This window comes from Hypomesus nipponensis, chromosome 18, assembly GCF_054491055.1.
Source record: "Hypomesus nipponensis isolate SF chromosome 18, ASM5449105v1, whole genome shotgun sequence".
NCBI lineage: Eukaryota > Metazoa > Chordata > Actinopteri > Osmeriformes > Osmeridae > Hypomesus > Hypomesus nipponensis.
In genome coordinates, this window is record NC_140378.1 from 20,006,513 (window position 1) to 20,032,500 (window position 25,988).

Consider the following 25,988-nt stretch of genomic DNA (forward strand, 5'->3'; position numbering starts at 1 on the left):
AACTCTCTGAAAACAGGGGTGTTGAGACTCATTTGATAGATTAAAGCTTGGCATCACTGCAGATGATTGGGAGTACAATGCTTGTAAATTAATCTAATTTTGATGTAACCTGCTATTTAACATGTTGTGGTTTAATGGAGTCTACCACCTAGTTCTTTATAAAACCAAAATCCCAAATAGCACGAATGTCACATGCCACTATATGTTAATAATCCATAGATTATTTATCTAATTGTATCGAGTTGTCTGTCGCGCACGCCTGTCTGTCACACACGTTGTCGACCGCGGAAATAATTCATAACGAGTTTTGACAGACTGGAAGAATAGCCGGTGCGCGCTCTGGTTTCCAAAATTCCGTTGGGTTCAGGAAGAGAGAGAAGTGCTCGAGCCAAAGTTGGGAGTAAAAAGAGTCTGCTCAGCTGCGGAAAGAACCCACGGGTTTCAGTGCAGACACGTGCACCGCGTAAACTTTGTCAAAAGCTTCATTTATTTTGAGTGGTCCCTCGTATGATGTTTAATCTCTTAATTCCCAACAAATCCGGTATCTGCCAACTCTTCTTTGAACGTCGTGTCTCATTTCAGAAAGATAAAGGGACAATAATGGGTGCTTTGCCAACACAAATAGCATTGTAGGCTAACTAAAACAAAACCGGCTATTCATATTTCCCTACGCATTACTTTGGGGGTAATTGGTTACTGCTGTCTACTGACTGGACGCATGAGTCGTTTCTCTTGACTCGTTTCTCTTGACTCATGGCCGACATTGTTTTCTGACCCTGAATACTTATCATATGAGTCGGCATTTGCTTCTCACATAGGATTTCTGTGGAGGAAGAAAATTACTTCAGAAAAGCTTTATCACTTTAATGGGACCGCATGAGTAACACAAAAACGTTGTTTTTGAAAGCATACCATTTCCGTCCTCAAATATGTTATCTGGTTTAACAGCACATGGCATCTCATTTAATTGACTAAAGATGTGCGTGGGTAGTCCTATGTACAGGGTGATAAAAAGCACATCTCACCAAATTACTTAAATAACAGTGTGTATGTGGCCAAATGTATGTGTGAGCAGAGATGGGAAGTAAAGAAGTACAAATACTTTGTTGCTATAGATTTTTCTGGTATCGGTACTTTACTTTTTACTTTCACTCCTTAAAATTGTACAAAGATAGTTGTGAAACGTGACAAAATGTTTTTCACAAAATATTTTCTCCATAAAGGTTTCTAAAGGTTTTTGAGTGTGTATGTATGTAGGCCTTATGAATATACATAGGTCTGTGTGTGTGTGATCACCATCCACAGTAGCCTCCTTGCCTGTGTGTGTGTGTGTGTGTGTGGGGGGGGGGGCTGAACTCTTGTTTCCCCCCCGGAACCCCCCCACACACACACACAAACACAACTCTGTGTTGATTCAGACTCTGGGAGGGAGAGGAGCAGGGGCAGAGTCACACCTCAGGCCCCTAAACCGGAGTCTGGAGACAGGGGTGCCAACATCAGGTGTCCAACAGACAACCAGCCGTGCCAAAGTTCTCACAGCGGACGGCAATAAAACAGCCTCAAGCAGACCCCTGACGTCTTTGAAGTTGGCATCAGTCAAATACTGTTTCTTTTCTTTTTTTGTCTACCTTGGAAAAATCGGTTGAGATGTCAGCCACATTTGGACAACAGTAGGGATGTACAGACAAATGAGGCTGTGTGTTTATGTTGTAATATTATGTTTAATTTCCTTTGTCTCGCTATGATGAGGAACAAATGCACATTTCCACTGAAACATGAACACAGATCAAGGAAGTAAAACTGCCAATTACCTGGAGCAGCTTATCTCATGGAGTCATACTTATAACTGCCAATGTTTGGAAACCTGTAATTATACAGAAGTGTGAGTAATTAGTTACTTTACCTGAGAATTATAAACATGAACGAAACCAAACCAAACGTGGCTTGAGCTCAGTGGGCTAGAGCAGTTTGGGGATCTCCGGTCCCGTGAAAAGGAACATGAATTTGACTGTCTGGAATGTTCCATGGGTGACCTGGCCACCAGGCTGGTAACTCATCACCTTCTAGAAGCACTGGAAGAAGGGCGACTTGTTCGGACAACACAAACCATCCACATACACAGCACAATAACACACCCATTCACTCACACACACACACACTCACACACATTTACCCACCTATCCACACGCACAAAATTGTTTTGAATAGGGTACTACTATCACGGCTATCTATTCAAACACGGTTTCACCAATGTCTATTTGCATGTGTGGTGTGTGTGTGTAGGTCTGTGTGTATGTCTGGTTCGTTTTGAGTCTGTGTATGTGTGGAGATCTGTGTCTATGCATGTGTGTGTGTGTGTGTGTGTAGGTGTGTGTCAGTGTGTGTGTGTGGGTCTGGTTCACCGTGTGCGTGGAGGGAGGCACAGGTGTGCATGTTATGTGTCTGAGGTCATCATGAGGGTAAAGTGAGAGTGTTCAGCTGTCTGCGTTGATCAGCATGAGAGGGCATGCTGGGAAGGTAGGCTACTAGATGATACTGTACTGAGCATAGCAACACACACACACACACAAACACCGTTAGCAACACAACCTTCTTCACAGACAGTAGTTGAAAAAACTCCAGTCACAGTCATTCTCTTTTTACGCCTGAAAACACCTTTAATTTTGTTAATTGTATGGACAGTGTATTGCTCCATTTCACAATAGTGCAAAATGTAAGTTTCCTCCTTGACTTTCCCCTCATAAATATAACAAAATTGAACATTATAAATAAACAATACACTTCACAACAAACAATAATGTGCTGAATGAAAAGAAAAAGTTACTGCCAAGTTTACATTGCACGTTTGGATTTGAGGAGGCAATTTATGTACATTTAGATCTGTGGAAGGATGGCCAGTGTCTAGTGCTGAGCAAGTTCTCTCAAGACCCTGGTCAGGTCTACAACAACATTCTTTATCATCACACTATCAACACCACCACAACCGTCACCCACAGTATCCTGCTTCTAGATAACCCTAAATATTGTTGTCTCCAGGGGAACAAAATCATATCAACTAAAATCCTTAAAAAAAAGGATAAAAAGATCACTTCTTAGAAGTTTGAAATCTTTATCACTGCGCTACGTATTAAATAAATATTTGTTTTCCTCAACTGAGTCAAAGACTCAAATATGCTTCAGACGTTTGAAGTTCTGTTATTATCTTACACACTTCGACTAGGTTACTTCCTCGACAATATTCAGCGTTAACATAAAAAAAACGGTTTGGTTTCGTTCGCTCAACAACGTAGGACGGTGGGTTATTTCCGAAACGTTGGAAGTCTGTGAACACCGTCGGTCTGACTTAAGAGACGTCATCACAGCCAGAGTCATAGGGACCGGTCGGTACACGTTCGCTCTCTAACCGTTGCCGTTAATGATGTCTGGTCTGTTCAGAGTCGCGCGCTGAGGTCTGAGTAAGGGACGACAAGATACATAGAGGATGACGGCATCGTACAGGTCATTAATGTTACAGTTCACATGCGTTACTCGTTGCTGTTAAACGAGTAGCTTGTCTTAGTATTGACTATACGTTCTGTTCCGTTATGAAGCCATTCGGTAGCCTACCTGTCGTAAGTGAAATAATAAGACCGCTACAGTATATGAGATCAGGCCTACAAAGTTCATCTAACTAACCCCATAGCTGTTTAACATCTGAGCTTGCACACGACAGTAAGACTGGTGGACATGGCTTAAGTATAATGACATTTGTTAACTCGTGGCAGTGGCTGACAAGTATTTTCAGTGGCAGCGTCAATCTAAAAACAACCGTTTAAGTCATTATGTGTCAGGTACTTGTTCCGCAATGGTTTAAGTGCAAACAATGTTTTTGAAAATCAATTCTTTCGAGTTATTGCTATGTACCTGCCAAACATTGTACATTAGAGTAAGGCCCTGATCTCACAGCCCTCGACTGAAACTCACAAGCTACTGAAACACAAACCACACAAACACACACAACATGTCCTCCCAAACAAGGCCCCCTACAGGATCTGAACAAAACAAAACACGCCTCTCTAAAGAAGCATAGGGCTATTTGTAAAATATCGGAAAGTGCTAAGGTGTATATATATATATATATATATACATATATATATATATATAAAATGCTTTTTAATATATATACACATTTAAATAAATAGGAAATCTGACGAAATATTTTCTGTTCTCATCAAAAAGATATTCAAAGTAGTTCATAGATTCCAGTGATTTGATTGATCATGACAGGGTGGAGTTCATGCACCGTTAGTGTGTGTTTGTGTGTATGTGTGTGTGTGGGGGGGGTTAACCCCTCGTTAATAACATGGCCCGTCACTGCCACCTACAGTGACTAAGCAGCACTACAATCGTATTATTATTTTAACCCTTGCAGGGACACAATGCCAAACACGTGCAAGCCAGAACCAGTCTGTTGCTGCATTCCAAAGATACACTCATTCAATATACTTTATACATTATTGCAAAAAAAAAATACATATATAAATAAAAGAAAACGACAATATTAACGATGAAACAAACAAAAAAACATTAACAGTATGCTAGATGATGAAACAGGAAACAGGAAGTGACTGCCACGGCTAAAAGGAAGTGTGTTTCCAAGGCGCTGGATGATAAAGAGATTAGAGTGGGATGTTTTTTTTGTTTGTTTTTTACCGTTCTTGTTTTTCACGTCCTCCTGTGAGGTTTGGTCTGAGGTTTTTCTGGAGATGAGTAGCTGGTATCTTGATGCTGGAGTTTAACAGTGAGACCAGCAGGGGGGCAATCTCTCTCTCACACACACTGGAGGACGTCTCCTTGCCACTCTCTCTCTCCCAACACACACCCGACTCTACCTCACACTCTCCCTGGCTAAACACACCTAGATCAAATATACCCCACTCTCTGTCCACCCCTCTTCGAACTGGTCGGGTTATTACCTCACTCTCTTCATTTCCCAAACTCTCCTCCCTTCTAACTCTTCCCCAATTGTACGCTCCTCCCCTATCTAACTCTCTATCCCCTCCCTCTCTAACTCTCTATCCCCTCTCTTTCTAACTCTCCCTCACTCTCTCTATCCCCTCTCTCTCTAACTCTCCCTCACTCTCTCTAACTCTCACTAACTCTCTCCCTCTCTCTAACTCTCTCCCTCTCTCTAACTCTTCTCTCTCTAACTCTCCTCTCTCTCTCTAACTCTCCCTAACTCTCTCTAACTCTCCCTAACTCTCTCTAACTCTCCCTCACTCTCCCTCTCTCTAACTCTCTCCCTCTCTCTAACTCTCTCCCTCTCTCTAACTCTCTTCCTCTCTCTCTCTAACTCTCCCTAACTCTCCCTAACTCTCTCTAACTCTCCCTCACTCTCCCTCACTCTCCCTCACTCTCCCTCTCTCTCTAACTCTCTCTCTCTCTGACTCTCTCCCTCTCTCTAACTCTCTCCCTCTTTCTAACTCTCTCCCTGTCTCTAACTGTCTCCTCTCTATCTCTAACTCTCCCTAACTCTCCCTAACTCTCTCTAACTCTCCCTCACTCTCTAACTCTCTCCCTCTCTCTAACTCTCTCCCTCTCTCTAACTCTCTCCCTCTTTCTAACTCTCTCCCTGTCTCTAACTGTCTCCTCTCTATCTCTAACTCTCCCCCCTCTCTCACACAGAGCAGTTGCGTCTCTTCCCAGACCTGGCCTGGGCGGCGCCCCAGGCCGTGCGGGGGGCGTGGCCGGGCCGGGGGGCGGGGCCAGAGTCAGCGCTAGCTAGCCGTGCTCCCGCCGCGTGTCAGAGGCTGGTGGAGGACACGGACAGCGTGGGCGAGGAGGGGGGGGGGAAGTTCAGCAGCTCCAGCACGGACACGCCCACGCTGCTGCGCCGCGTGAACATGCAGGAGGCCGACACCCACTTGTTGCTACGGGGATTGTACTTTTCAATGGAGTTGAGGCTGGAGCTGCCGTCGTTGCCGCCCACCGCGTATAGCCAGCCGTCCATGGCAACCAGGTCGTGAGTACTCCTGGGTTAGGGTTAGAGAGAAATAACAACCTGAGACGAAGGTTTAAGGGGAAATAACAGCTGAGTGAGGAGAGGATGAGGAAGATGAGGTGAGGGGGGTGAGGAAGATGAGGTGAGGAAGGAGAGGAAGATGAGGCGAGGGGGGTGAGGAAGATGAGGTGAGGGAGGTGAGGGGGGTGAGAAAGATGAGGTGAGGAAGGAGAGGATGATGAGGTGAGGGAGGTGAGGAAGATGAGGTGAGGAAGGAGAGGATGATGAGGTGGGAAGATGAGGTGAGAAAGATGAAGTGAGGGAGGTGAGAAAGATGAGGTGAGGAAGGAGAGGATGATGAGGTGAGGGAGGTGAGGAAGATGAGGTGAGGAAGGAGAGGATGATGAGGTGGGAAGATGAGGTGAGAAAGATGAAGTGAGGGAGGTGAGGAAGATGAGGCGAGGGGGGTGAGGAAGATGAGGTGAGGATGATGAAGTGAGGGAGGTGAGGAAGATGAGGCGAGGAAGGAGAGGATGATGAGGTGAGGGGGGTGAGGAATATGAGGTGAGGAAAATGAGGTGAGGAAGATGAGGGGTTCACCTCAGGGGTCAGGAGGTCACCCACCTGCATATGTGAAGATGAGGAGGAAGGGTGAAGAAGATGAGGAGAGGTGAGGGAGATAAGGAGGGATGAAGAGGAGAGGGAGACTCGGGCTCCGCCCACCTGCGTATGTTCATGGGGGCCACGCCCTCCCACACGTTGTTCTTGGGGTTATAACGCTCCACCGAGTTCAGACAGCTGGTCCCGTCGTTGCCCCCGGCGACGTACAGCAGACCCTCCAGCACGGCAACGCCGGCGCTGCTACGGCGACTCAGCATGTTGGCGATGGCCGTCCATGCGTTGCTCTGCTCGGCCAATAGGAACGCAGCGGGAGGGGAAAGGACATTGCACTGGTTGTCAATGGTAATTGGTTTTAGCAGTGTGTAGTTGTAGCAGTTTTTCGGTGGTCGGAGTCTAGGCACAGTCTGTATTCACCAGGCACACTTACAAGTTTTCCAATCAGTCATCGGAATATCTGGTATCAAATGTAGAAAAATGTGATAAGTTCTCCTGTTTCCTGTTTCCTGTTTCCTGTTGTCTGGTGGCATTCGTACTGCAGAGGTGTGCTTACCTGTGGGTCGTACTTCTCCACGGTCGCCAGGTGAGACGAGCTGTCATAGCCTCCAACAGCGTACAGACTGCTATCTGCAGGAGACAGAGAGTCACTACAACTCCTCCCCCGAGAGAGAGAGAGAGAGAGAGAGAGAGAGAGAGAGAGAGAGAGAGAGAGAGAGAGAGAATGGAAGGGGAAGTAAGGAGAAGGTGAGAGGAGTAGAGGATGAGAGGACAGGATGGGAGGGGAGGTGGTGAGAGGAGAAGAGAGGAGGACAGGATGGGAGGTGGTGAGGAGAAGGGGTGGAGGGAGGCCCTGCGTACCGAGTGTAGCCACACGGACGTATCTCCTGCGGGTGCTCATGGCAGCGATGGAGGTCCAGGTGCTGGTCAGGGGGTCATACCGCTCCGCACTGGGGGGGGAGAGTCAGTTAGGACTGTTCCTATCAGTGTAAGAGTCAGTTAGGACTGTTCCTATCGGTGTAAGAGTCAGTTAGGACTGTTCCTATCAGTGTAAGAGTCAGTTTGGACTGTTCCTATCAGTGTAAGAGTCAGTTAGAACTGTTCCTATCAGTGTAAGAGTCAGTTAGAACTGTTCCTATTGGTGTAAGAGTCATTTAGGACTGTTCCTATTGGTGTAAGAGTCAGTAAGGACTGTTCCTATCGGTGTAAGAGTCAGTTAGGACTGTTCCTATTGGTGTAAGAGTCAGTTGGGGCCGTACCTGTTGAGACAGGAAGCTCCGTCGTAACCGCCGGCGGCGTACAGAAGCCCGTGCAGCACGGCCACGCCCAGACAGCTCCGCCTGGTTCCCATGGAGACCTCCGGTTGCCAAGTGTTTGTGACGGGGTCGTAGGACTCCACGGTTGCTAGGTCAGAGGTGCCATCATACCTGGGGGAGGAGCCATAGCAACAGTATACACTTGAAGTCTAACATGAATTAAATGTCATGTCACTTTATCACAACTGAGAAAGGCAGAGGTGGTCTGAAGAGGTCAGGGGTCACGGTGATGAAGGTCAGGGGTCAGGGTGATGAAGGTCAGGGGTCATGGTGATGAAGGTAAGGGTGATGAAGGTCAGGGGTCAGGGTGATGAAGGTCAGGGTGATGAAGGTCAGGGGTCAGGGTGATGAAGGTCAGGGGTCATGGTGATGAAGGTCAGGGGTCAGGGTGATGACCTCACCCTCCCACGGCGTACAGCTTGTTGCCGATGGCAGCCACGCCCACCCTGGCTCTGCGTGTGGACATGGAGGCGACCATGTGCCAGCGGTCAGTGCGGGCGTCATACGCCTCGCAGTCACCGTGGATGGCAAACAGGCTGCCTCCGCCTGCAGCGCGCACACACACACGCACACACACGGGGGGGGGGGGGGGGGGGGGGGGGGGGGGGGAGGGTTAGTGTAGGTATACAGGATAAATTAATGTATATGAGTATTCATGTGTGTGTGTGTACCCTGGGTGTATGTACATAAGTGTGTATGAGTGTGTGTGTGTCCTGGGTGTGTGTATATAAGTGTGTATGTGTCCTGGGTGTGTGTATATAAGTGTGTATGAGTGTGTGTGTGTCCTGGGTGTGTGTATATAAGTGTGTATGAGTGTGTGTGTGTGTCCTGGGTGTGTGTATATAAGTGTGTATGAGTGTGTGTGTGTCCTGGGTGTGTGTATATAAGTGTGTATGAGTGTGTGTGTGTGTCCTGGGTGTGTGTATATAAGTGTGTATGAGTGTGTGTGTGTCCTGGGGGGTAGCTTGGGAGGCACACTGACCGACGGCGAAGAGCACAGGACTGGCTCCCTCACAGCGGCGTGGGCGTGTGCGGCTGCTGGCCAGGACGCCGCGCTGCTCCGGCATCAGGTGGAACTTGAGCGCCTCGATCAGCAGGTCCTTACACTCAGAGTGGTGACGCACCAGCTGCTCTGTGTCCACGCTGCTCATCAGGAAGTCCCGCCGCAGCAGGGGCAGACGCACGCACTTCATCAGCTGGGGGGGGGAGGAAGAGAGAGAGAGGGGGGGATGAGAGAGACACAGACAGAGACACAGAGAGAGAGAGAGAGAGAGAGAGAGAGAGAGAGAGAGAGAGAAGAGAGAGAGAGAGAGGGGGGGGAGGGAAGAGAGAGGGGGGGGGGATGAGAGAGACACAGACAGAGACACAGAGAGAGAGAGAGAGAGAGAGAGAGAGAGAGAGAGAGAGAGAGGGGGGGAAGGAAGAGAGAGATGGGGGGATGAGAGAGACACAGACAGAGACACAGAGAGAGAGAGACACAGACAGAGACACAGAGAGAGACACAGAGAGAGAGAGAGAGAGGGGGGGGGGAAGAGAGAGGGGGGGGATGAGAGAGACACAGACAGAGACACAGAGAGAGAGAGAGAGAGACACAGAGAGACACACAGAGAGAGAGAGAGAGGGGGGGGGTTGAGCCAGAGACAGAAAGAGACGGACAGAGACATAGGGAGAGAGAGACAGACAGACAGACAGACAAAGAGAGAGACAGACAAAGAGAGAGACAGACAGAGAGAAGGTGTGGAGGAAGGGTCCTCACCCAGGGAACGTGTTGGCGACGTGCGTCCGTGTCGTGTTTGACCCAGCACAGCACGGCTCGGTACACCTCCTCCTCTGACGGCACATTCAGACTGTCACTGGAGACCAGGTCCAGGACCTGAGGGGGGGGGGGGGGCACAGAAACAGGACTACATCAACCAGACATGATACACACTAACTACACACTGATCTTTACACACCCACAACTACACTAGGCTGCACTCAGACTGAAGGTTTTTCCAAAAGAGACTCAATTAGATATTAAAATTAAACTGCTAGGATGTTTTGCATGTGTGTATGTGTATCTGAGTGTGTGTGTGTGTGTGTGTGTACATGGCTGCAGCCAGGAAAGGTTGGCAGTGCTCCCAGACAGCTGGGCTGGACTAGATGGTGCAGGGCTAGGAGCTAGGATGGACTAGGAGTTAGACTAGACTACTGTATACTAGGCCAGACAGCTGGGGTCAGTGAAGAGAGCTCTCTCTCTCGTTTTTCTTTTTTTCCTGTAATCAACCTTTCACCGTTCACTTTTTCCCCCAAAACGTATGTTTTGGGGGGAAAATGTTTTTATCAACCTTTCAAAAAGAGAGAAAAAAAAAGGAGAGGGGGAGGAGGGAGAGGTGGGGGGAGGGAGGGAGAGGGTGAGGAGGGAGAGGGTGAGGAGGGAGGGAGAGGGTGAGGAGGGAGGGCATTGAATCAATGTCCAGCTGTCAGCTCAGACTCAGGATCACACACACACACACACACTCGCCACATGTGCATCTCTGGCCAAAGCTCATTTGAATCATCAAAAGTGACTTTTGAAATCAAGAGATCACTGGTTCAAATCCCTTCCCCTGGTATGTCACTTTGAAATAGGTGCTAAATTAATACATTCACCTGACACCAGTGTCATCCCCCCCCCCCTTCCGGGAGCTTCCATCCCTGTTATTGTCACGGCAACAGCCAGGCGGACTGGCCATGAATAAGTGATGGCCGTGAGGACTCGACGTGACAACTCAATGACGTTGAGTTGTCACGGTGACGCTGGCGTGGCAACAGGACAGGGTGACTAAACCACTGCGGAGACGCTGACTACCACAAGGAGGAGAGGACACACACCCCCCCTGACACACACACACACACACACACACACCACCATCACCTCACACACACACCCACCCAGGCCATCCTAACTACCACCCCCCCTGGTCAGTCCTACCTGCTTCAGTGGCAGCAGCATGAACTCCTCTGTCTTGGCCACCTCTACGAAGTGCTGCAGGACGTACTTGTGGGCGGACTTGAGCAGGTCACTGCAGGAGTGCGTGTCTGCGAAGCCTCGGATGCCCAGGCAGTTAGACGGGTCCAGCTGGCTCAGCAGGAACTTGCAGCAGGCGTCCCGGACCCCGTTCAGCTGCAGCAAACTGGCTGCAGGGAGCAGGGTCTGGAGGGAGAGGAGAGGAGAAGGAGGGAGGGAGGGAGGGCTTTGTGAAGGAGCTGTTTTAGTTTAGTGGTACTGGGAGGGATATCAGACTGGGAACCCCTGTGTGCCTGAGCGTCCCTGGGCCTCCCTCCTCCTCCTACCTGGGAGGGATATCAGACTGGGAACCCCTGTGTGCCTGAGCGTCCCTGGGCCTCCCTCCTCCTCCTACCTGGGAGGGATATCAGACTGGGAACCCCTGTGTGCCTGAGCGTCCCTGGGCCTCCCTCCTCCTCCTACCTGGGAGGGATATCAGACTGGGAACCCCTGTGTGCCTGAGCGTCCCTGGGCCTCCCTCCTCCTCCTACCTGGGAGGGATATCAGACTGGGAACCCCTGTGTGCCTGAGCGTCCCTGGGCCTCCCTCCTCCTACCTGCACGTTGCCCTCCCCCACCACGATCTCAGCTGTGTAGGCGTACTGCACCAGCTGCTCCAGGGCCTGGGGGTCCATGTCGTGCAGCGTCACGTGGGTCTGCCTGCTCTCCGACATCTCATCTGCAGGACCCAGAACAGGCCGCACGCTTAGAACCACACAGAGAACCCACACGACCACACACACACGGCACACCACACACACACACACACACTCACACTCAGACATGACGGGCTCGGCGTCAGGACACCTACTAGTGAACATGGCGTGGAAGTAGGGACTACAGGAGGCCAGGACCACCTAGGGAGACAGAGACAGGGGAGAGGGAGAGAGACATAGAGAGAGAAGAGAGAGACATAGAGAGAGAGAGAGAGAGAGAGAGAGAGAGAGAGAGAGAGAGAGAGAGAGAGAGAGAGAAGAGAGACAAGGGAGAGGGAGAGAGAGAGAGAGAATGTGAAAAAGAGAGACACAGAGAAAGATCTGTCTATGAACATATGTGCAAGAGTGAGTTTCAATGTGTGTGTGTGTGTGTGTGTGTGTGTGTGGAGGGCTGCAGGTGGCCAGCCCACCTTGTGAGCCTTGATCTCCTTGTTGGACACGTGCAGCACGATGTCACACAGGAGGCTGCGCTGACGCATCCTGTTCATGGACAGGAAGGAGTCGTGGTAGTGCCGCTTGGAGTTGTGGGAGACGCTGTGGCCGTCACGGTTCACCAGCTGCATGCCTCCCCCCTCCATGGTGGCTCCTCGCTGGGGACACACTGCTGCCTGCCTGGGCCTCTCGCTGGGGGGCTGGAACACACACACACACACAGAGACACACACAAACACACAGATATACACACACAGAGACACACACACAGAGACACACACACACACACAGAGACACACACACACACACACAGAGACACACACACACAGAGACACACACACACAGAGACACACACACACAGAGACAGATATACACACACAGACATGTAGATACAGACAGGACAGACAGACAGACAGACAACATGCAGTTAAACGTCTTGTCTAGTACATGTATGCGCAAAGTTGTTCATAAAATAACAATACATGAATCCATGAGGTTAAATATCCAAAACACACTAATTTGGTTTTATAAAGCACATTTCTTCTTGATAGACAGACACCCACATTCTCCAAAGTCACCACATGTCACATCACAGCGTTGATGAGCTGGCTGGCTGGGCTACAGGATAATGATGGACTTGGCAGTGGCACGTGCCAAAACCGGTTGTCGTTACCGGCTGACAGTGCTACCTGTCCCGGAAACTCCGACACTCAGTTGTGTCAAGAGGATGGAAGTGGATGCTGACGAGGCATTTGAACTGTCAACACATCACGACCTGACATCCACTGTCGTGCTGTGTCTTGACTGGGGTTTGTGTGTCGCGCTGTGTCCTGACTGGGGTTTGTGTGTCGCGCTGTGTCCTGACTGGGGTTTGTGTGTCGCGCTGTGTCCTGACTGGGGTTTGTGTGTCGCGCTGTGTCTTGACTGGGGTTTGTGTGTCGCGCTGTGTCTTGACTGGGGTTTGTGTGTCGCGCTGTGTCCTGACTGGGGTTTGTGTGTCGCGCTGTGTCCTGACTGGGGTTTGTGTGTCGCGCTGTGTCTTGACTGGGGTTTGTGTGTCGCGCTGTGTCTTGATTGGGGTTTGTGTGTCGCGCTGTGTCCTGACTGGGGTTTGTTAACAGCAGTTGTAAATAGAAGTGTTTTTCACCTTTAAAAAAAAACTAAAAGGAAACAGCATGCAAGAGCGGTCCTCTTTCAGCACCGAGAAACTTGGCGTGAGGCTAATCAAGCTCATGTTTCCAGTCTAATTAGGCCAGCTCTTGAATCTTTCATTAAGGGGTTAGGGGACAGAATATTTTGAAGCAGCCTCAATGTTTTCATTGGTCAAGCTTGCGTTACTAACCAGCCATTATCAGCTAATCAGCCCCAGTGAAGGATAATGGGTTTGGTTGTCTTGAGTCAGGTTTAGCGGTGAGCTTGCGGTAGCTTGGCAGGGTGAGAGGTTATGTGCTTAAGCAGTAGAAGGCCGGGACATTCTCTGTTGGAAGCATACTTCCTGTGGCCTGTCCTCTTTCAGATTGTTGGATCAGTTCTCATTTCCTTCCTTCTGTGTTCTAATGAACACGAGCATTCTTACTAGTGTTCCTCCTTACCACACAGTGTTCTAAAGAACATTCCTTTTGAACTGCAGTGTTCTAATGAATACGAGTATTCCTTCTGCCTGCTGCCTCTCGTGAGCAACCTGACACTGGGGAGGCAGAAAGCCAGCACAAAGAGAGGGTTTTATATGGCAACCTGAGCAAACTAGAGGATAAGATTTCATGTCTAAGCTTGAGCTTTATATAAACTGCCAAGTCTCAGAAACACTGTATTCATGGCATGCAGTCTCTTGCCTTGCTTCTTAAGTTCACAGGGACATCCCAATGGGGGGCACTTTAAATACATCTGCATTGGAACATGACTGCAACAGTGCATTTTAGAAGCAGGCTAGAAATGAAAACTGACCATCGTTATCATCTAGGTCTACAATAATCTAGGTAGATCCATCAATGAGAGAGTTCAATAATCTATCTTTATAATCTAGACACCCTTTCCTCTGGAGCATGTTGTGGTGTGTAAGAACACGGTTGCCACAGTAAGTGGTTCTTCCACACGTAATGCAGCTTTGGTCACCCAATACCAAGACCCCTCCAGCACTGTTCCCTTCACGAGACACACGGGTGCCGCATCTTTATTTCAACATCTCCCGCTGCACAAAACACAAACCTTCCTCCCTCAACAAAACTATTAGGAAGCCACCAATGGATAACCATCTCATATGTCACGAGCCACTGTTCATCGCAACGCAGGACACACGGTTCCCAGCACGTGACACCGATACATCAGGCTCATAACGTTTAAAATGCCCCAGGCGAAGGAGCGTTTCAACCTTCTGAGACCATTGTGTTCAAACCTAACAAGCCAGATTTTGTCATGTTATGATCGGTTGTTATCCAACCGATCATCCGTTATCATGCAACCGAGTTAAAGCAGCCCTTTCCCCATTGCGAGGTTAACCGTACAGTTTCCTTTACTGACTCAGCACAATAGAAGGCTTCCAGACATTTCCCTGACATTTCCCAGTTTGTGTGCTATTGTTTCCGTCAAATGCCTTATTTGTCTTTTAAAATGGGTATAGGTGTCTTGTTATGCGTTTCTGTGATGCACACCAACCCCCAACCCATCCATCTCAAATAACAGCATGAAAAACCCTGCCAAGGTAAATAAAATGACAGTTATACCGGTGATATCTTGCGGTGTCGCTCGGTCTTTTTCCTGTCCCCGTTTATATCGAAATAGAAGGCAGTTAGTATCTGCGTCCAATATTCTTTGTAATATTCCCCGCTGGTAAATCCCGGTTGTTAATCTGGGTACCCATTTGAGTGAAGCATACGGAAAACGAAGAAAGCCTCTGTTCAGTGGCCGATGATGTTGACGTAAAAGCAAACTGCACGAGCAATGACATCAGTTTTTAAGGTGGAGCACCGGCAGGTGGCTGAAAAGGGATGCCCGCTAGGTCAGATGCAATCATACACGTCGAAAGGAAAGCGTAACGTATTTGAAGATTTACCGATAACCGTGAGATGTACAGCTAATCATAAAGTCTTTGCGGAAGACATTGCAATCATTTTCACGGTGCTCATTACGACCTTAAATGACCGGTTGGAGGACCGAACACTGGACAATTAAACGCGCATGATATGCCTCCCCAAACATAAAAACAAGGATCTGACTACTATGGCTAGCTGGCTGTAACACTTCTGCATGACCCACTGCTAGCTAGCTTTAGCACTACTAGATAGGTAGCAGTGGTAAACAAAATGCCTTCCATCATTCATTGGTTTATGTATGTCCTCTCCTTATGTATAAGAGCGTGTTTGGTCCAAGCACTTCAATCACGAGGGACCATTTGCGGTCAACCTCAAAATGCATCTGCAGGAAAGACTGACAAGAAACGTTTTCGCTTTTTGCTTCAATCCTGTCTGGTTAATGTGACCGGATGGTCAAAGATCAGATGCTTGAAGGATTAGCTAGCGAGCGTTTACCAAAAAGAGAGTATACGATTCGACCGTTGAGGATTCTCAATATGCATAGCTTACCTGATGCCAGTGGGCAGAGAGGGTGGGGTGAGGTAACTAATGTCAATTTCCCCCCCCAAATCCGCTACAGTCCACCAGAAACTAAACGTGAGGGATCGTGGTGGTGTCACGTGACACAAACAAGGGGCGGCGTAGGGGAGGGTTGCCAAGTGGAAGATTTAACCCCCGTCATGGTTTATAAATACGTATTAATATGTATGTTGAACATGTCAATCATTATCCCCTTTCTTATCCACTTTCTATAAGCTCCCTAATTAAATTCAGCAATAAAAAATGGTAGGATCCTATTTAGTCTTGTTTGGCGCTTACTTACCAGAAGGGGGCAGTGTGCGTCCGTGTATGAAGGTTTTGACCTGCGGGGACTGCAGCAGCGGCAACTGGTGTCGGTTGTAGCCTACAGTGTTCCGAAGGATATGGTGGGTGCAGGACAGGAAAGCTGTAGGCTACTCTGCCTGCCAACTGTGACAGAGATGTCCGTTGGTTTTTCTCCAGGTGGAAGAGGACGGATCTTTTAAAATAAAATGTCAGACAAGGTTTATTTTGTCTTAATGGCTATTAATGGTATAGCCTAGGCTACATTTATATTTTTGTCGTGATGACAAGGAAATTAGTGCCACGTTCAAACAAACGTTTAACCGTGATAACAATCCTTTAGCAATCACAGATGGTGCGCTTAAGATTTTGATTATGAGCAGTCACAGAAAATTTAACTTTGACTGTGATCTAACTGTGTTGGAAGATGGCTTTGAAGCAGTCTTTGCTATATTAGTATAAACATGAACCATTTCACGTTGATAGATTTAGCGAATAACAGTTGCAGTAGTCTTGTTGGACGGACCGCCCTCACCATCCGAGCGCTTATCATTTCAAGTGGCAGTGCGCGCTCAGCAGTGCGGGCGGGACACTACTCTGGAACATGTAAAACAAGTGAATTAATTAGCTAAATAGTTCGAACATCCGTCATCGATTAAAAGGTATGTGTAGATCCTTCTTCACACGTTACGACCTGATTTTGCTAACCATGATGTTTGGTCTTTTAAAACGGCATTTTCGTTTTCTGTGGGTGATTGTTAGGCTATAGGTTTTTATAGTTTTTAAAGATTATAGAACAACGATTCGTGAACGTCGGTTGGCCGTTATGCGTAACCAATCTGTGGCATAATGACCATTGAAGTGTTCCCATTCGGTCCATAATCTGCAGTCAATGAACAGGTTGAAGCAGCACATCCGGAGTGTCGTTGACATTTTGTAAGGTTGGCTATTGGTCAATGTTGGTTCATTGTAGCCTACTCTCAGGTAATGCTGCTGTTAAGACACATCAGACGGGTGGAGCGATAAGCAATAACAGCATGTCACATGCATTGTTCAGTTGAACATTAATATTGAGTTTATTGGTTATGCAGGACAGTGGAAACAGATACAGAATTAGGATGAAACCATGTAAATCTCTTTAGCTTCTTTTTAGCATGCCGAAGGCTATAGGTGTCAAACATTCCGGTGATTCCGGGACATCCGGTTAAATTGCGACAGGATGACCAACAGCTGTCCTGGTAAATTAGAAGGGAAAGGATTACCCGGCCAGGGGACAGTTTATAATGGGCAGTTCAAACGCTGTCGCTTAAATTCGGTGTTCGCACCAAAGATGCATGCCCCACAAAGCATCATGGAGAAGGATGGAAACGTCTGGATATACAGTGCCTCACTTAATCCACAAAAGCGATCATCCGACCATGTCTTAATGGCGCTCGCAATTCATGTCAACACCCGAGCCATATAGGCCTAAAGATTGAAAACTAGAGGGGCAACGAGACAAAATAAAGAACTTTTAGTTTGTATTTCGACAGATTTAGGAGATTTAGGAATCGGAGCAGTAAAGTCAGATTATTGTGGATTTTGGAGTAAACACGAAGTAGACTATGAGACTGGAATGTCTACTAGTATAGCCTACTGGCTGAGAGAGAGGACATGGGATAGACATATACAGTAATTATCCAGGATGACTGTGAAATTAAAACACCAACGTTTAACAAGACAGTCCTTGGCCTCCCAGTCTCTTTCTTGTCTGGGGTGGTCTTCGTCAAGACCAGGACACCCAGACTCACTTCACCCTGAGCCTCTCAGTGTGTGTGTGTGGCTGTGTGTGTGTGTGTGTATAGCTGTGTGTGTGTGTGTGTGTGTGTGTGTGTGTGGCTGTGTGTGTGTGTGTGGCTGTGTGTGTGTGTGTGTGTGTGGCTGTGTGTGTGTGTGTATAGCTGTGTGTGTGTGTGTGGCAGAATGTGTGTGTCTTCCTGGAACACACTGGCCCAGCCTAGCAGCTGTTTGGAAGTATAAATAGGAGTTGCGACGGCTACTTTGGTCCCAAAACTCTTTTGCAATCTTGCCAAGCCCCCATGCCTGAGAGAGCAGGCTTATTCTGGGGAGCCTTTGGTACAGAGCGGGCCCCACTGGTACCTACAGCTCATTCAGAGTCAGAGGATGGATTGAGGTATGAGGGAGGGAGAAAGGGAGGAAAGGAGGGATGGTTGGTTGGTTGGTTGGATAGAGGGGTGGATGAATGGATGGACCAAGGGATGGATGGATTGTTGGTACAAAACCAAACCAACAGAAAAGGATTTGCTCAATTGCATCTCGCTCTTCATCTCCATCTCTCTCTCTCTGAGTATTATTAATACTCACTATCTTTTTATCTATCTCTGTCTCTGTCTCTTCCTTGCTCTTGTGCTATCTCTCTTCCTATCAAACTTGGTCTCACACTGTTAAATTCAAATAGCTTTATTGGCAGGAAGTGCTATTGTAAATATCCAAAACAGCAATTTTAATCTGAATGAAACTGAATTAGTATTCAGTATTTCATCAAGAAACACATTGAAACACATTTCTAAAGCATTTTCTCTCTCCCCCTCCCTCCCTCCCTCCCTCCCTCCCTCCCTCCCTCCCTCCCTCCCTCCCTCCCTCCCTCCCTCCCTCCCTCCCTCCCTCCCTCCCTCCCTCCCTCCCTCCCTCCCTCCCTCCCTCCCTCCCTCCCTCCCTCCCTCCCTCCCTCCCTCCCTCCCTCCCTCCCTCCCTGTGTGTGACAGTCCGCAGGATCAAGGTTGAATCCTGCTGTGTTGGTATCTGAGGCTGGTGGCCTACAGATGCTGTCAGAGTGTGTGTAGTTTAGGAGTTGGGGCGTCGCGCTTCCTTGGAAGGGTAATGGATTGCGGCCTGTGAAAGAAAGAGAGTGAGGGTATCTCTGTGGTCCCAGCCTTGTTGGGGAACTGCCCCAGGGGCAACAGAGCCTGGCAGAGCTCCAGACCGAGGGGGCTATTTTGGGACTTAGCGATGGGAAACTGAGCAGGCCTGTAATAACTCATACAGAGATGTCCTCTGAGAGAAAAAAACTCTATAAACAAAACACTGGACTCCTCTTTTTGTTTCTTTCTTTCTCTTTTTCTTTCTCCTTTTCTTGTTCTCTCACTTGCTTTTATGATGATGTTATTGTCTCTCTCTCTCTCTCTCTCTCTCTCTCTCTCTCTCTCTCTCTCTCTCTCTCTCTCTTTTCTCTCTCTCTCTTTTTTTCTCTCTCTCTCTCTCTCTCTCTCTCTCTCTCTCTCTCTCTCTCTCTCTCTCTCTCTCTCTCCCCCCTTCTCTCTCTCTCTCTCTCTGTCTCTCACTCTCAACCTCTCGCATTCCCTCCATTTCTCTCTCTTTCTCTCTTTTTCTCTCTCTTTCTCTTTTCAAAACACTTGACTGCTCTTTCTCTTCATCTTTATCTCTCCCTCTTGCTCATTCTTTCCCTTTCCCTCCACTTATGATTTATGAAGGCAAACTCCAGTGAAGAAGTCGTCCTTATGTTACCATAACAATATTAATCAGATTGTCCTCCGCCCTGGCCCAGTGTACTAATTAGCGTTCCGGTAATCAAGCACAACCCCTTCCAGCTTCTCCTCCACGTGAACAGGGCATTACGGAACGATCCGTCCAGATCTGGAGAACAAACTCTAACTAGAGTCACGTTCTCTGCAGATCCCACTTTAGCCTTTGTTTACGTCCAACAATGGCTTATTTTTACCCTGCGGTTCTCCGGGAAAGGAAGTGGCTGCGGGGAACAGAGGAAGAGCAGCCCCCTTCCTGGTCCTTCCTGAACGCTCCTCTACTGCCCTCCTGCCTCTACTGCCCTCTTGCCTCCTCCTGCCTCTACTGCCCCCCTGTCTCTACTACTGTGTGTGTGTGAGAGCGTGTGTGAGTGTGTGCGTGTGAGTCACAACCTTCTGCGTGTGGCTGCATCTGTGTGCTCATTAGACTGGAGGAAAGTTCCATGTTTCTCTTCAATATTTGGATTTCGCAGATCCTTGTCAGCGACCCAATGACCTGTTGTTTTTTCAGACGTTACCCATACCCTTCATGGCTTTCTGTGTGTATGAGTGTGACAGTGTGTGTGTGTGTGAGACAGTGTGTGTGTGTTTTAGGGATCTGGTGAAGACAGTTTGTGTGTGTGTGTGTGACAGTGTGTGTGTGTTTTAGGGATCTGGTGAAGACAGTGTGTGTGTGTGTGTGTGACAGTGTGTGTGTGTTTTAGGGGATCTGGTGAAGACAGTGTGTGTGTGTGACAGTGTGTGTGTGTTTTAGGGGTCTGGTGAAGACAGTGTGTGTGTGTTTTAAGGGTCTGGTGAAGACAGTGTGTGTGTGTGTGTGACAGTGTGTGTGTGTTTTAGGGATCTGGTGAAGACAGTGTGTGTGTGTGACAGTGTGTGTGTGTTTTAGGGGTCTGGTGAAGACAGTGTGTGTGTGTGTGTGTGTGACAGTGCGTGTGTGTGACAGTGTGTGTGACAGTGTGTGTGTGTTTTAGGGGTCTGGTGAAGACAGTGTGTGTGGGGGACTGTTGTTGCCTCAAGAAGGACGATGGCTGGGTCATGTGATGACCCGTGACATCATCAAACATGCAACTGGGTTCTTCTGAGCTGGGAGAGACATAACCAGTACACCAGTCTATGTAGACTCTCTTAACCAGTACACCAGTCTATGTAGACTCTCTCTTAACCAGTACACCAGTCTATGTAGACTCTCTTAACCAGTACACCAGTCTATGTAGACTCTTAACCAGTACACCAGTCTATGTAGACTCTCTTAACCAGTACACCAGTCTATGTAGACTCTCTCTTAACCAGTACACCAGTCTATGTAGACTCTCTTAACCAGTACACCAGTCTATGTAGACTCTCTCTTAACCAGTACACCAGTCTATGTAGACTCTCTTAACCAGTACACCAGTCTATGTAGACTCTTAACCAGTACACCAGTCTATGTAGACTCTCTTAACCAGTACACCAGTCTATGTAGACTCTCTCTTAACCAGTACACCAGTCTATGTAGACTCTCTTAACCAGTACACCAGTCTATGTAGACTCTCTCTTAACCAGTACACCAGTCTATGTAGACTCTTAACCAGTACACCAGTCTATGTAGACTCTTAACCAGTACACCAGTCAATGTAGACTCTCTTAACCAGTACAACAGTCTATGTAGACTCTTAACCAGTACACCAGTCAATGTAGACTCTCTTAACCAGTACACCAGTCTATGTAGACTCTCTTAACCAGTACACCAGTCAATGTAGACTCTCTTAACCAGTACACCAGTCTATGTAGACTCTCTTAACCAGTACACCAGTCTATGGAGATTCTCTTAATCAGTACACCAGTCTATGTAGACTCTCTTAACCAGTACACCAGTCTATGGAGATTCTCTTAATCAGTACACCAGTCTATGTAGACCCACCAGTACATGCCAGTCTATGTCATTCTACACTAAGCAGTCTTGTGGACAATCTCTGTGTTCTCTTGACTTCCTATAGACTCTCTCTCTGAAGACCAACTCTAGCTGCCTTCCAATGGGTATCTCTGTGTGTGAGGGTGGGCTTGTGTTTGTGTGTGGGGGGGGGGTGAGGGAAGGGTGATGATTACAAAAAAAATGTCATTAGCGCCTTACACAGAAAATCTGTCATGCTAGTTGCCTCCAAGCTAGGCTATTCACAATATACATTTACCGTCCAAATTTAACTTAATCAGTATTTTATCATGAAATTCTGTCATCAAAATAATTACATATGGGGATTTTCCAAGAGGAAGACACAATACTCTCTTTCTTTGATTCAAAAAAAATGTTTATGTGAGAATCAGGGGATTCAATAGACTGTGATTTGTGTGTGTGTGTCTCTCCACCAGAGTGGAGATGACTGCTTGAATCGAGAGATGACTGCTTGAATAGAGTCGTGGTGTTTTGAACGGCCATGAATGAGCATACCACTTTGAGTGGGATTCAAAATAACATTCACAGTTGCTAAGAGACGTAGTTTCCCGCAACCTCAACATGCATTGAGCTTCATTCACCTACCGAGGCAAAACTGAAGTCCATCAAATCAATGGAACAGTTTGCTTTTGTAATGATCAGACTCAGGAGAAGTAGTAGCGATCTAAGTGCGGGCTTTTAATGGTGGTATAGAGTAGTCAAGCAGGCACAGGTCGTCAACAGGCAAACAGAGCAAGGCAGGCAAATCCAAAGGAGAGTTGGGTCACAGGCTTGGGTGGAACAGGGGCTGGCAGGGGCATCAGAGGCTGGCAGGGGCATCAGAGGCTGGCAGGGGCATCAGGGGCTGGCAGGGGCATCAGAGGGTAGGCACAGAGCAGGTATGGATGTCAGGCTGGGGTTGTTATGTCGGTTTCTAAGAATCCAAAGGGAGGAGCAGGAGAATGGTCGAGACAAAAACAAAGGTTCGGTACACATAAATCTCTGTGATAAGTAACGCTCGGTATTGCAGGTAAGGAATCACTAACAAGACTTTGCAGTGGAGAAACAGACTAAGATGGTATATATAGACTGACATATCTAATCAGGTAAAGGAGATGCAGGTGTGTGTGTGTGTGTGTGACTGTGTGTGTGTTGAGGAAATTCAAAACTCTGGTGACTGTGACCTTGGGAGGGGAGCCACCACTGTCACAGCTTTAAAGCATCCCACAGAAATGACAAGCTTGTAGTGGGAGCTTCACTCATACAGGTGTACAACGTGTTAGCGTGACCAGCAGTATTAGTATGTATAAATAATCCTCACGCTATCTATCTATCTCTCTCTGTCTCTCTCTCTCTCCTTGTCTCTCTCTCTCCCTGTCTCTCTCTCTCTCCCTGTCTCTCTCTCTCTCCCTGTCTCTCTCTCTCTCCCTGTTTCTCACTCTCTCCCTGTCTCTCTCTCTCTCTCTCTCCCTGTCTCTCTCTCTCTCCCTGTCTCTCTCTCTCTCCCTGTCTCTCTCTCTCTCCCTGTTTCTCACTCTCTCCCTGTCTCTCTCTCTCTCTCTCTCCCTGTCTCTCTCTCTCTCCCTGTCTCTCTCTCTTTCCCTGTCTCTCTCTCTCTCTCTCCCTGTCTCTCTTTCAATCTCTGTCTCGCTCTCTCTCCATCCTGCTGTCATTTCTCTGTCTTTTCTCTTTGTTCTTTTGGTTTTCACTCTTTCTTTATTTTTCATCTTTCTGTCCAGGTACTAAACAAGCCAGATGACAGTACCCCTCCCCCCTCTCTCCTGGTCATGGTTACAGTAACCTCCCCTCCCCCCTCTCTCCTGGTCATGGTTACAGTAACCTCCCCTCCCCCCCTCTCTCCTGGTCATGGTTACCATAACCTCCCCTCCCCCCTCTCTCCTGGTCATGGTTACAGTAACCTACCCCCTCCCCCCCTCTCTCCTGGTCATGGATACAGTAACCTCCCCTCCCCCTCTCTCTCCTGGTCTTGGTTACAGTAACCTCCCCCCCTCTCTCCTGGTCTTGGTTACAGTAACCTCCCCCCTCTCTCCTGGTCTTGGTTACAGTAACCTCCCCTCCCCCTCTCTCTCCTGGTCATGGTTACAGTAACCTCCCCCCCCTCTCCTGGTCTTGGTTACAGTAACCTCCCCTCCTCTCTCCTGGTCTTGGTTACAGTAACCTCCCCTCCCCCTCTCTCTCCTGGTCTTGGTTACAGTAACCTCCCCTCCCCCTCTCTCTCCTGGTCTTGGTTACAGTAACCTCCCCCCCTCTCTCCTGGTCATGGTTAACAGCTGCCGTGAGCTGCCGTCCTGAGATTCTGAGAGGATCTGAGCAGTTTGATATCGAGCGCGGAGCAGCGTTTAATTAGTGTAATTAATGTAGTCTCTGGAGAACTACGGATCAAAACACAACCGCGACACCTCAGGCTCCAGTCACATCACTTCCTGCCCGGTTATGACAAGCTTTGTTTCTTTCTATCGTCCTTTTTATCTTTCTCTAAATCTCTCCATCTTGGTAATGGGGAGGGGGAGAGGGGAGGTGAGGAGGAGAGGGGCGGGGGAGGTGAGGAGGAGAGGGGCGGGGGAGGTGAGGAGGAAAGGGGCGGGGGAGGTGAGGAGGAAAGGGGCGGGGGAGGTGAGGAGGAGAGGGGCGGGGGAGGTGAGGAGGAGAGGGGGAGAGGGGAGGTGAGGAGGAGAGGGGCGGGGGAGGTGAAGAGGAGAGGGGCGGGGGAGGTGAGGAGGAGAGGGGGCGAGGGGAGGAGGGACGTAAGAGCAGCCTAAAGTAAGGGGAAGAAAGATGGAAAAAAAATAGGAAGAATAAAAGATCTTAAGAAAGAAAAGGTGAGGCAGGGGATTGGAGGATGGCACATGTAGAGATACATCGAGGGAGGTAGTAAGGTTGTGTACAGAGTGAGAGAGGATGACAGACAGGGAGAGAAGCAAAGAAAGAAAAATAATGGATGCAGTGGTGGAGAGGAGGGGGGATAGAGAAAGATGAAGGTCAGGTATGGAGAAAGAAGATGGAAAAGAAGGTAGAGCAAGATGACATTGTATAAATATAGAGAGAGACAGGACGTGAGAGGAGAGTTAAATGAAATGGTTTGGAACTGGTTATCAGAACTCCACTCTGGAGTTTTAGACAGGGGATGAGTCTCTCAAATCACACAGTCTCTCTCTCCCCTTTCCTTTCTCTACCTCTCTCCCCTTTCTCAGTCTCTCTCTCTCCCCCCTTTCAGCATCTCTCTCTCTCCCCTTTCTCAGTCTCTCTCTCCCCTTACCTTTCTCTACCTCTCTCTCTCCCCTTTCTCAGCCTCTCTCTCTCCCCTTTCTCAGCCTCTCTCTCTCTCTCTCTCTCTCTCTCTCGGCCCATACATCTCCTGCTCGTCAGTCTCCATCACACACATCTGACATGAAGTTTTTATGTGAATAACATGGGTCCAGGTGTGGGTGTATTCTAGCTAGCTTCCATCCTGCCTCCCTTTCTGTGCTGTCCAAGCTCACAGTCCTGTGTTGTACACAGACAGTACACTACAGACTCAGTAGAAACGTACAGGAGGTCATATTCTTTTCTTTTCTCACGCACACACACTCTTACACAACTATGGACTGACCCACGGACTGGCTTAGTGTGAAGACCCTGCCTTTTCTGAAGAAGCTGATACACCCACCCACACACACACACCCACACACACACACACACACGTACACACACTCACACACACATGAACTGACCAGATGATGGATTGCAGGACAACAACCTTTTCTTCATGACCGCATTACTGCAGATGCTTTTACACACTGCAGAAGAAGCCATGCTTCACACACACACACACACACACACACACACACTCACACACTTACACCAGCTAACCACACACACTCACACCAGCTAACCACACACACACCCCAACACATTCCCAGAATATTGATACAGAGACACCATGACCCAACCGATAAGACCTCTGTGAGATTTCCTTGACTGTTCTAGGATGCTGGAGAGGAGAGGAGAGGAGAGGAGAGGGGAGGGGAGGAGAGGACAGGGGAGAGGAGGGGAGGGGAGGGGAGGAGAACCAGTTGGTTCGTTCTGTCTTGCTGTAGTGGGCTGGTTTATAGACTGTCAGTTTGGTCAATGACTGACTGACTGGTTTATAGACTGTCCAACTGGTGGTTTATAGACTGACTGGTGGTCTATAGACTGTCCGACTGGTGGTTTATAGACTGACTGACTGACTGGTTTATAGACTGACTGACTGGCTGGCTGGTTTATAGACTGGCAGACTGGTTTATAGACTGTTTGGCTGGCTGGTTTGTAGACTATCTTAGTGACTGGTTTATAGACTGACTGAATTTACATTTACATTTATTCATTTAGCAGACGCTTTTATCTAAAGCGACTTCCAAGAGAGTCTGACTTGATACTGACTTGTTTATAGACTGACTTGTTTATAGAGTGTCTGCCTGGTTTGTAGACTGATTTACTGTCTGCTTGTGTCTCCAGCAGGAAGGAACACCATGAGGAGGATCCTGTCTCTCTGTCTGGCTCTGCTGCTGCTACTGGG

At 48.2% G+C, this 25,988-nt stretch overlaps 2 protein-coding genes across 7 annotated transcripts in view; one reads left to right on the forward strand and one right to left on the reverse strand.

Moving 5' to 3' along the window:
- Positions 1-2,631: 2,631 nt before the first annotated feature.
- Positions 2,632-15,775, reverse strand: klhl17 (kelch-like family member 17). Of its 3 annotated transcripts, none has more exons than XM_084680031.1 (13): positions 15,665-15,775; positions 12,065-12,286; positions 11,750-11,795; positions 11,496-11,617; positions 10,865-11,086; positions 9,668-9,784; positions 8,894-9,107; positions 8,313-8,457; positions 7,855-8,022; positions 7,457-7,545; positions 7,152-7,225; positions 6,605-6,885; positions 2,632-6,011 (listed from the first exon to the last, which is right to left on the reverse strand). In XM_084680031.1, the coding sequence occupies exons 2-13, from the start codon at positions 12,230-12,232 to the stop codon at positions 5,783-5,785; spliced, it is 1,875 nt and encodes a 624-aa protein (XP_084536157.1). In that variant the 5' UTR covers positions 12,233-12,286; positions 15,665-15,775; the 3' UTR covers positions 2,632-5,782. The 3 variants fall into 3 exon arrangements, with proteins under 3 accessions (XP_084536157.1, XP_084536156.1, XP_084536158.1); XM_084680030.1 differs by lacking the exon at positions 15,665-15,775 and adding an exon at positions 14,807-15,551; XM_084680032.1 differs by lacking the exon at positions 15,665-15,775 and adding an exon at positions 14,807-15,544 and having other exon boundaries at positions 6,704-6,885.
- A 306-nt stretch (positions 15,776-16,081) lies between these two features.
- calcrl2 (calcitonin receptor-like 2) overlaps positions 16,082-25,988 on the forward strand; it is a 19,016-nt gene continuing 9,109 nt past the window's right edge. For 2 of the 4 annotated variants that reach the window (XM_084680618.1, XM_084680620.1), the window contains exons 1-2: positions 16,083-16,638; positions 25,928-25,988. The exon at positions 25,928-25,988 is cut by the window's right edge. In XM_084680618.1, coding sequence (XP_084536744.1) covers positions 25,942-25,988 — 47 coding nt within the window. In that variant the 5' untranslated portion in view covers positions 16,083-16,638; positions 25,928-25,941. Of the gene's footprint in view, positions 16,639-25,927 lie in introns of all 4 variants that reach the window. The other 2 variants (XM_084680619.1, XM_084680621.1) reach the window with 2 other exon arrangements.

Excerpts from the sequence above, each read along its gene's own strand:
- klhl17 (XM_084680031.1), bottom strand. The coding sequence starts at position 12,232 with ATGGAGGGGGGAGGCATGCAGCTGGTGAACCGTGACGGCCACAGCGTC. Across the intron at positions 11,796-12,064 it reads AGGAGATCAAGGCTCACAAG|GTGGTCCTGGCCTCCTGTAG; the intron begins GTGGGCTGGCCA and ends CTGTCTCCCTAG. Across the intron at positions 11,087-11,495 it reads TGGGGGAGGGCAACGTGCAG|ACCCTGCTCCCTGCAGCCAG; the intron begins GTAGGAGGAGGG and ends CTCTCCCTCCAG.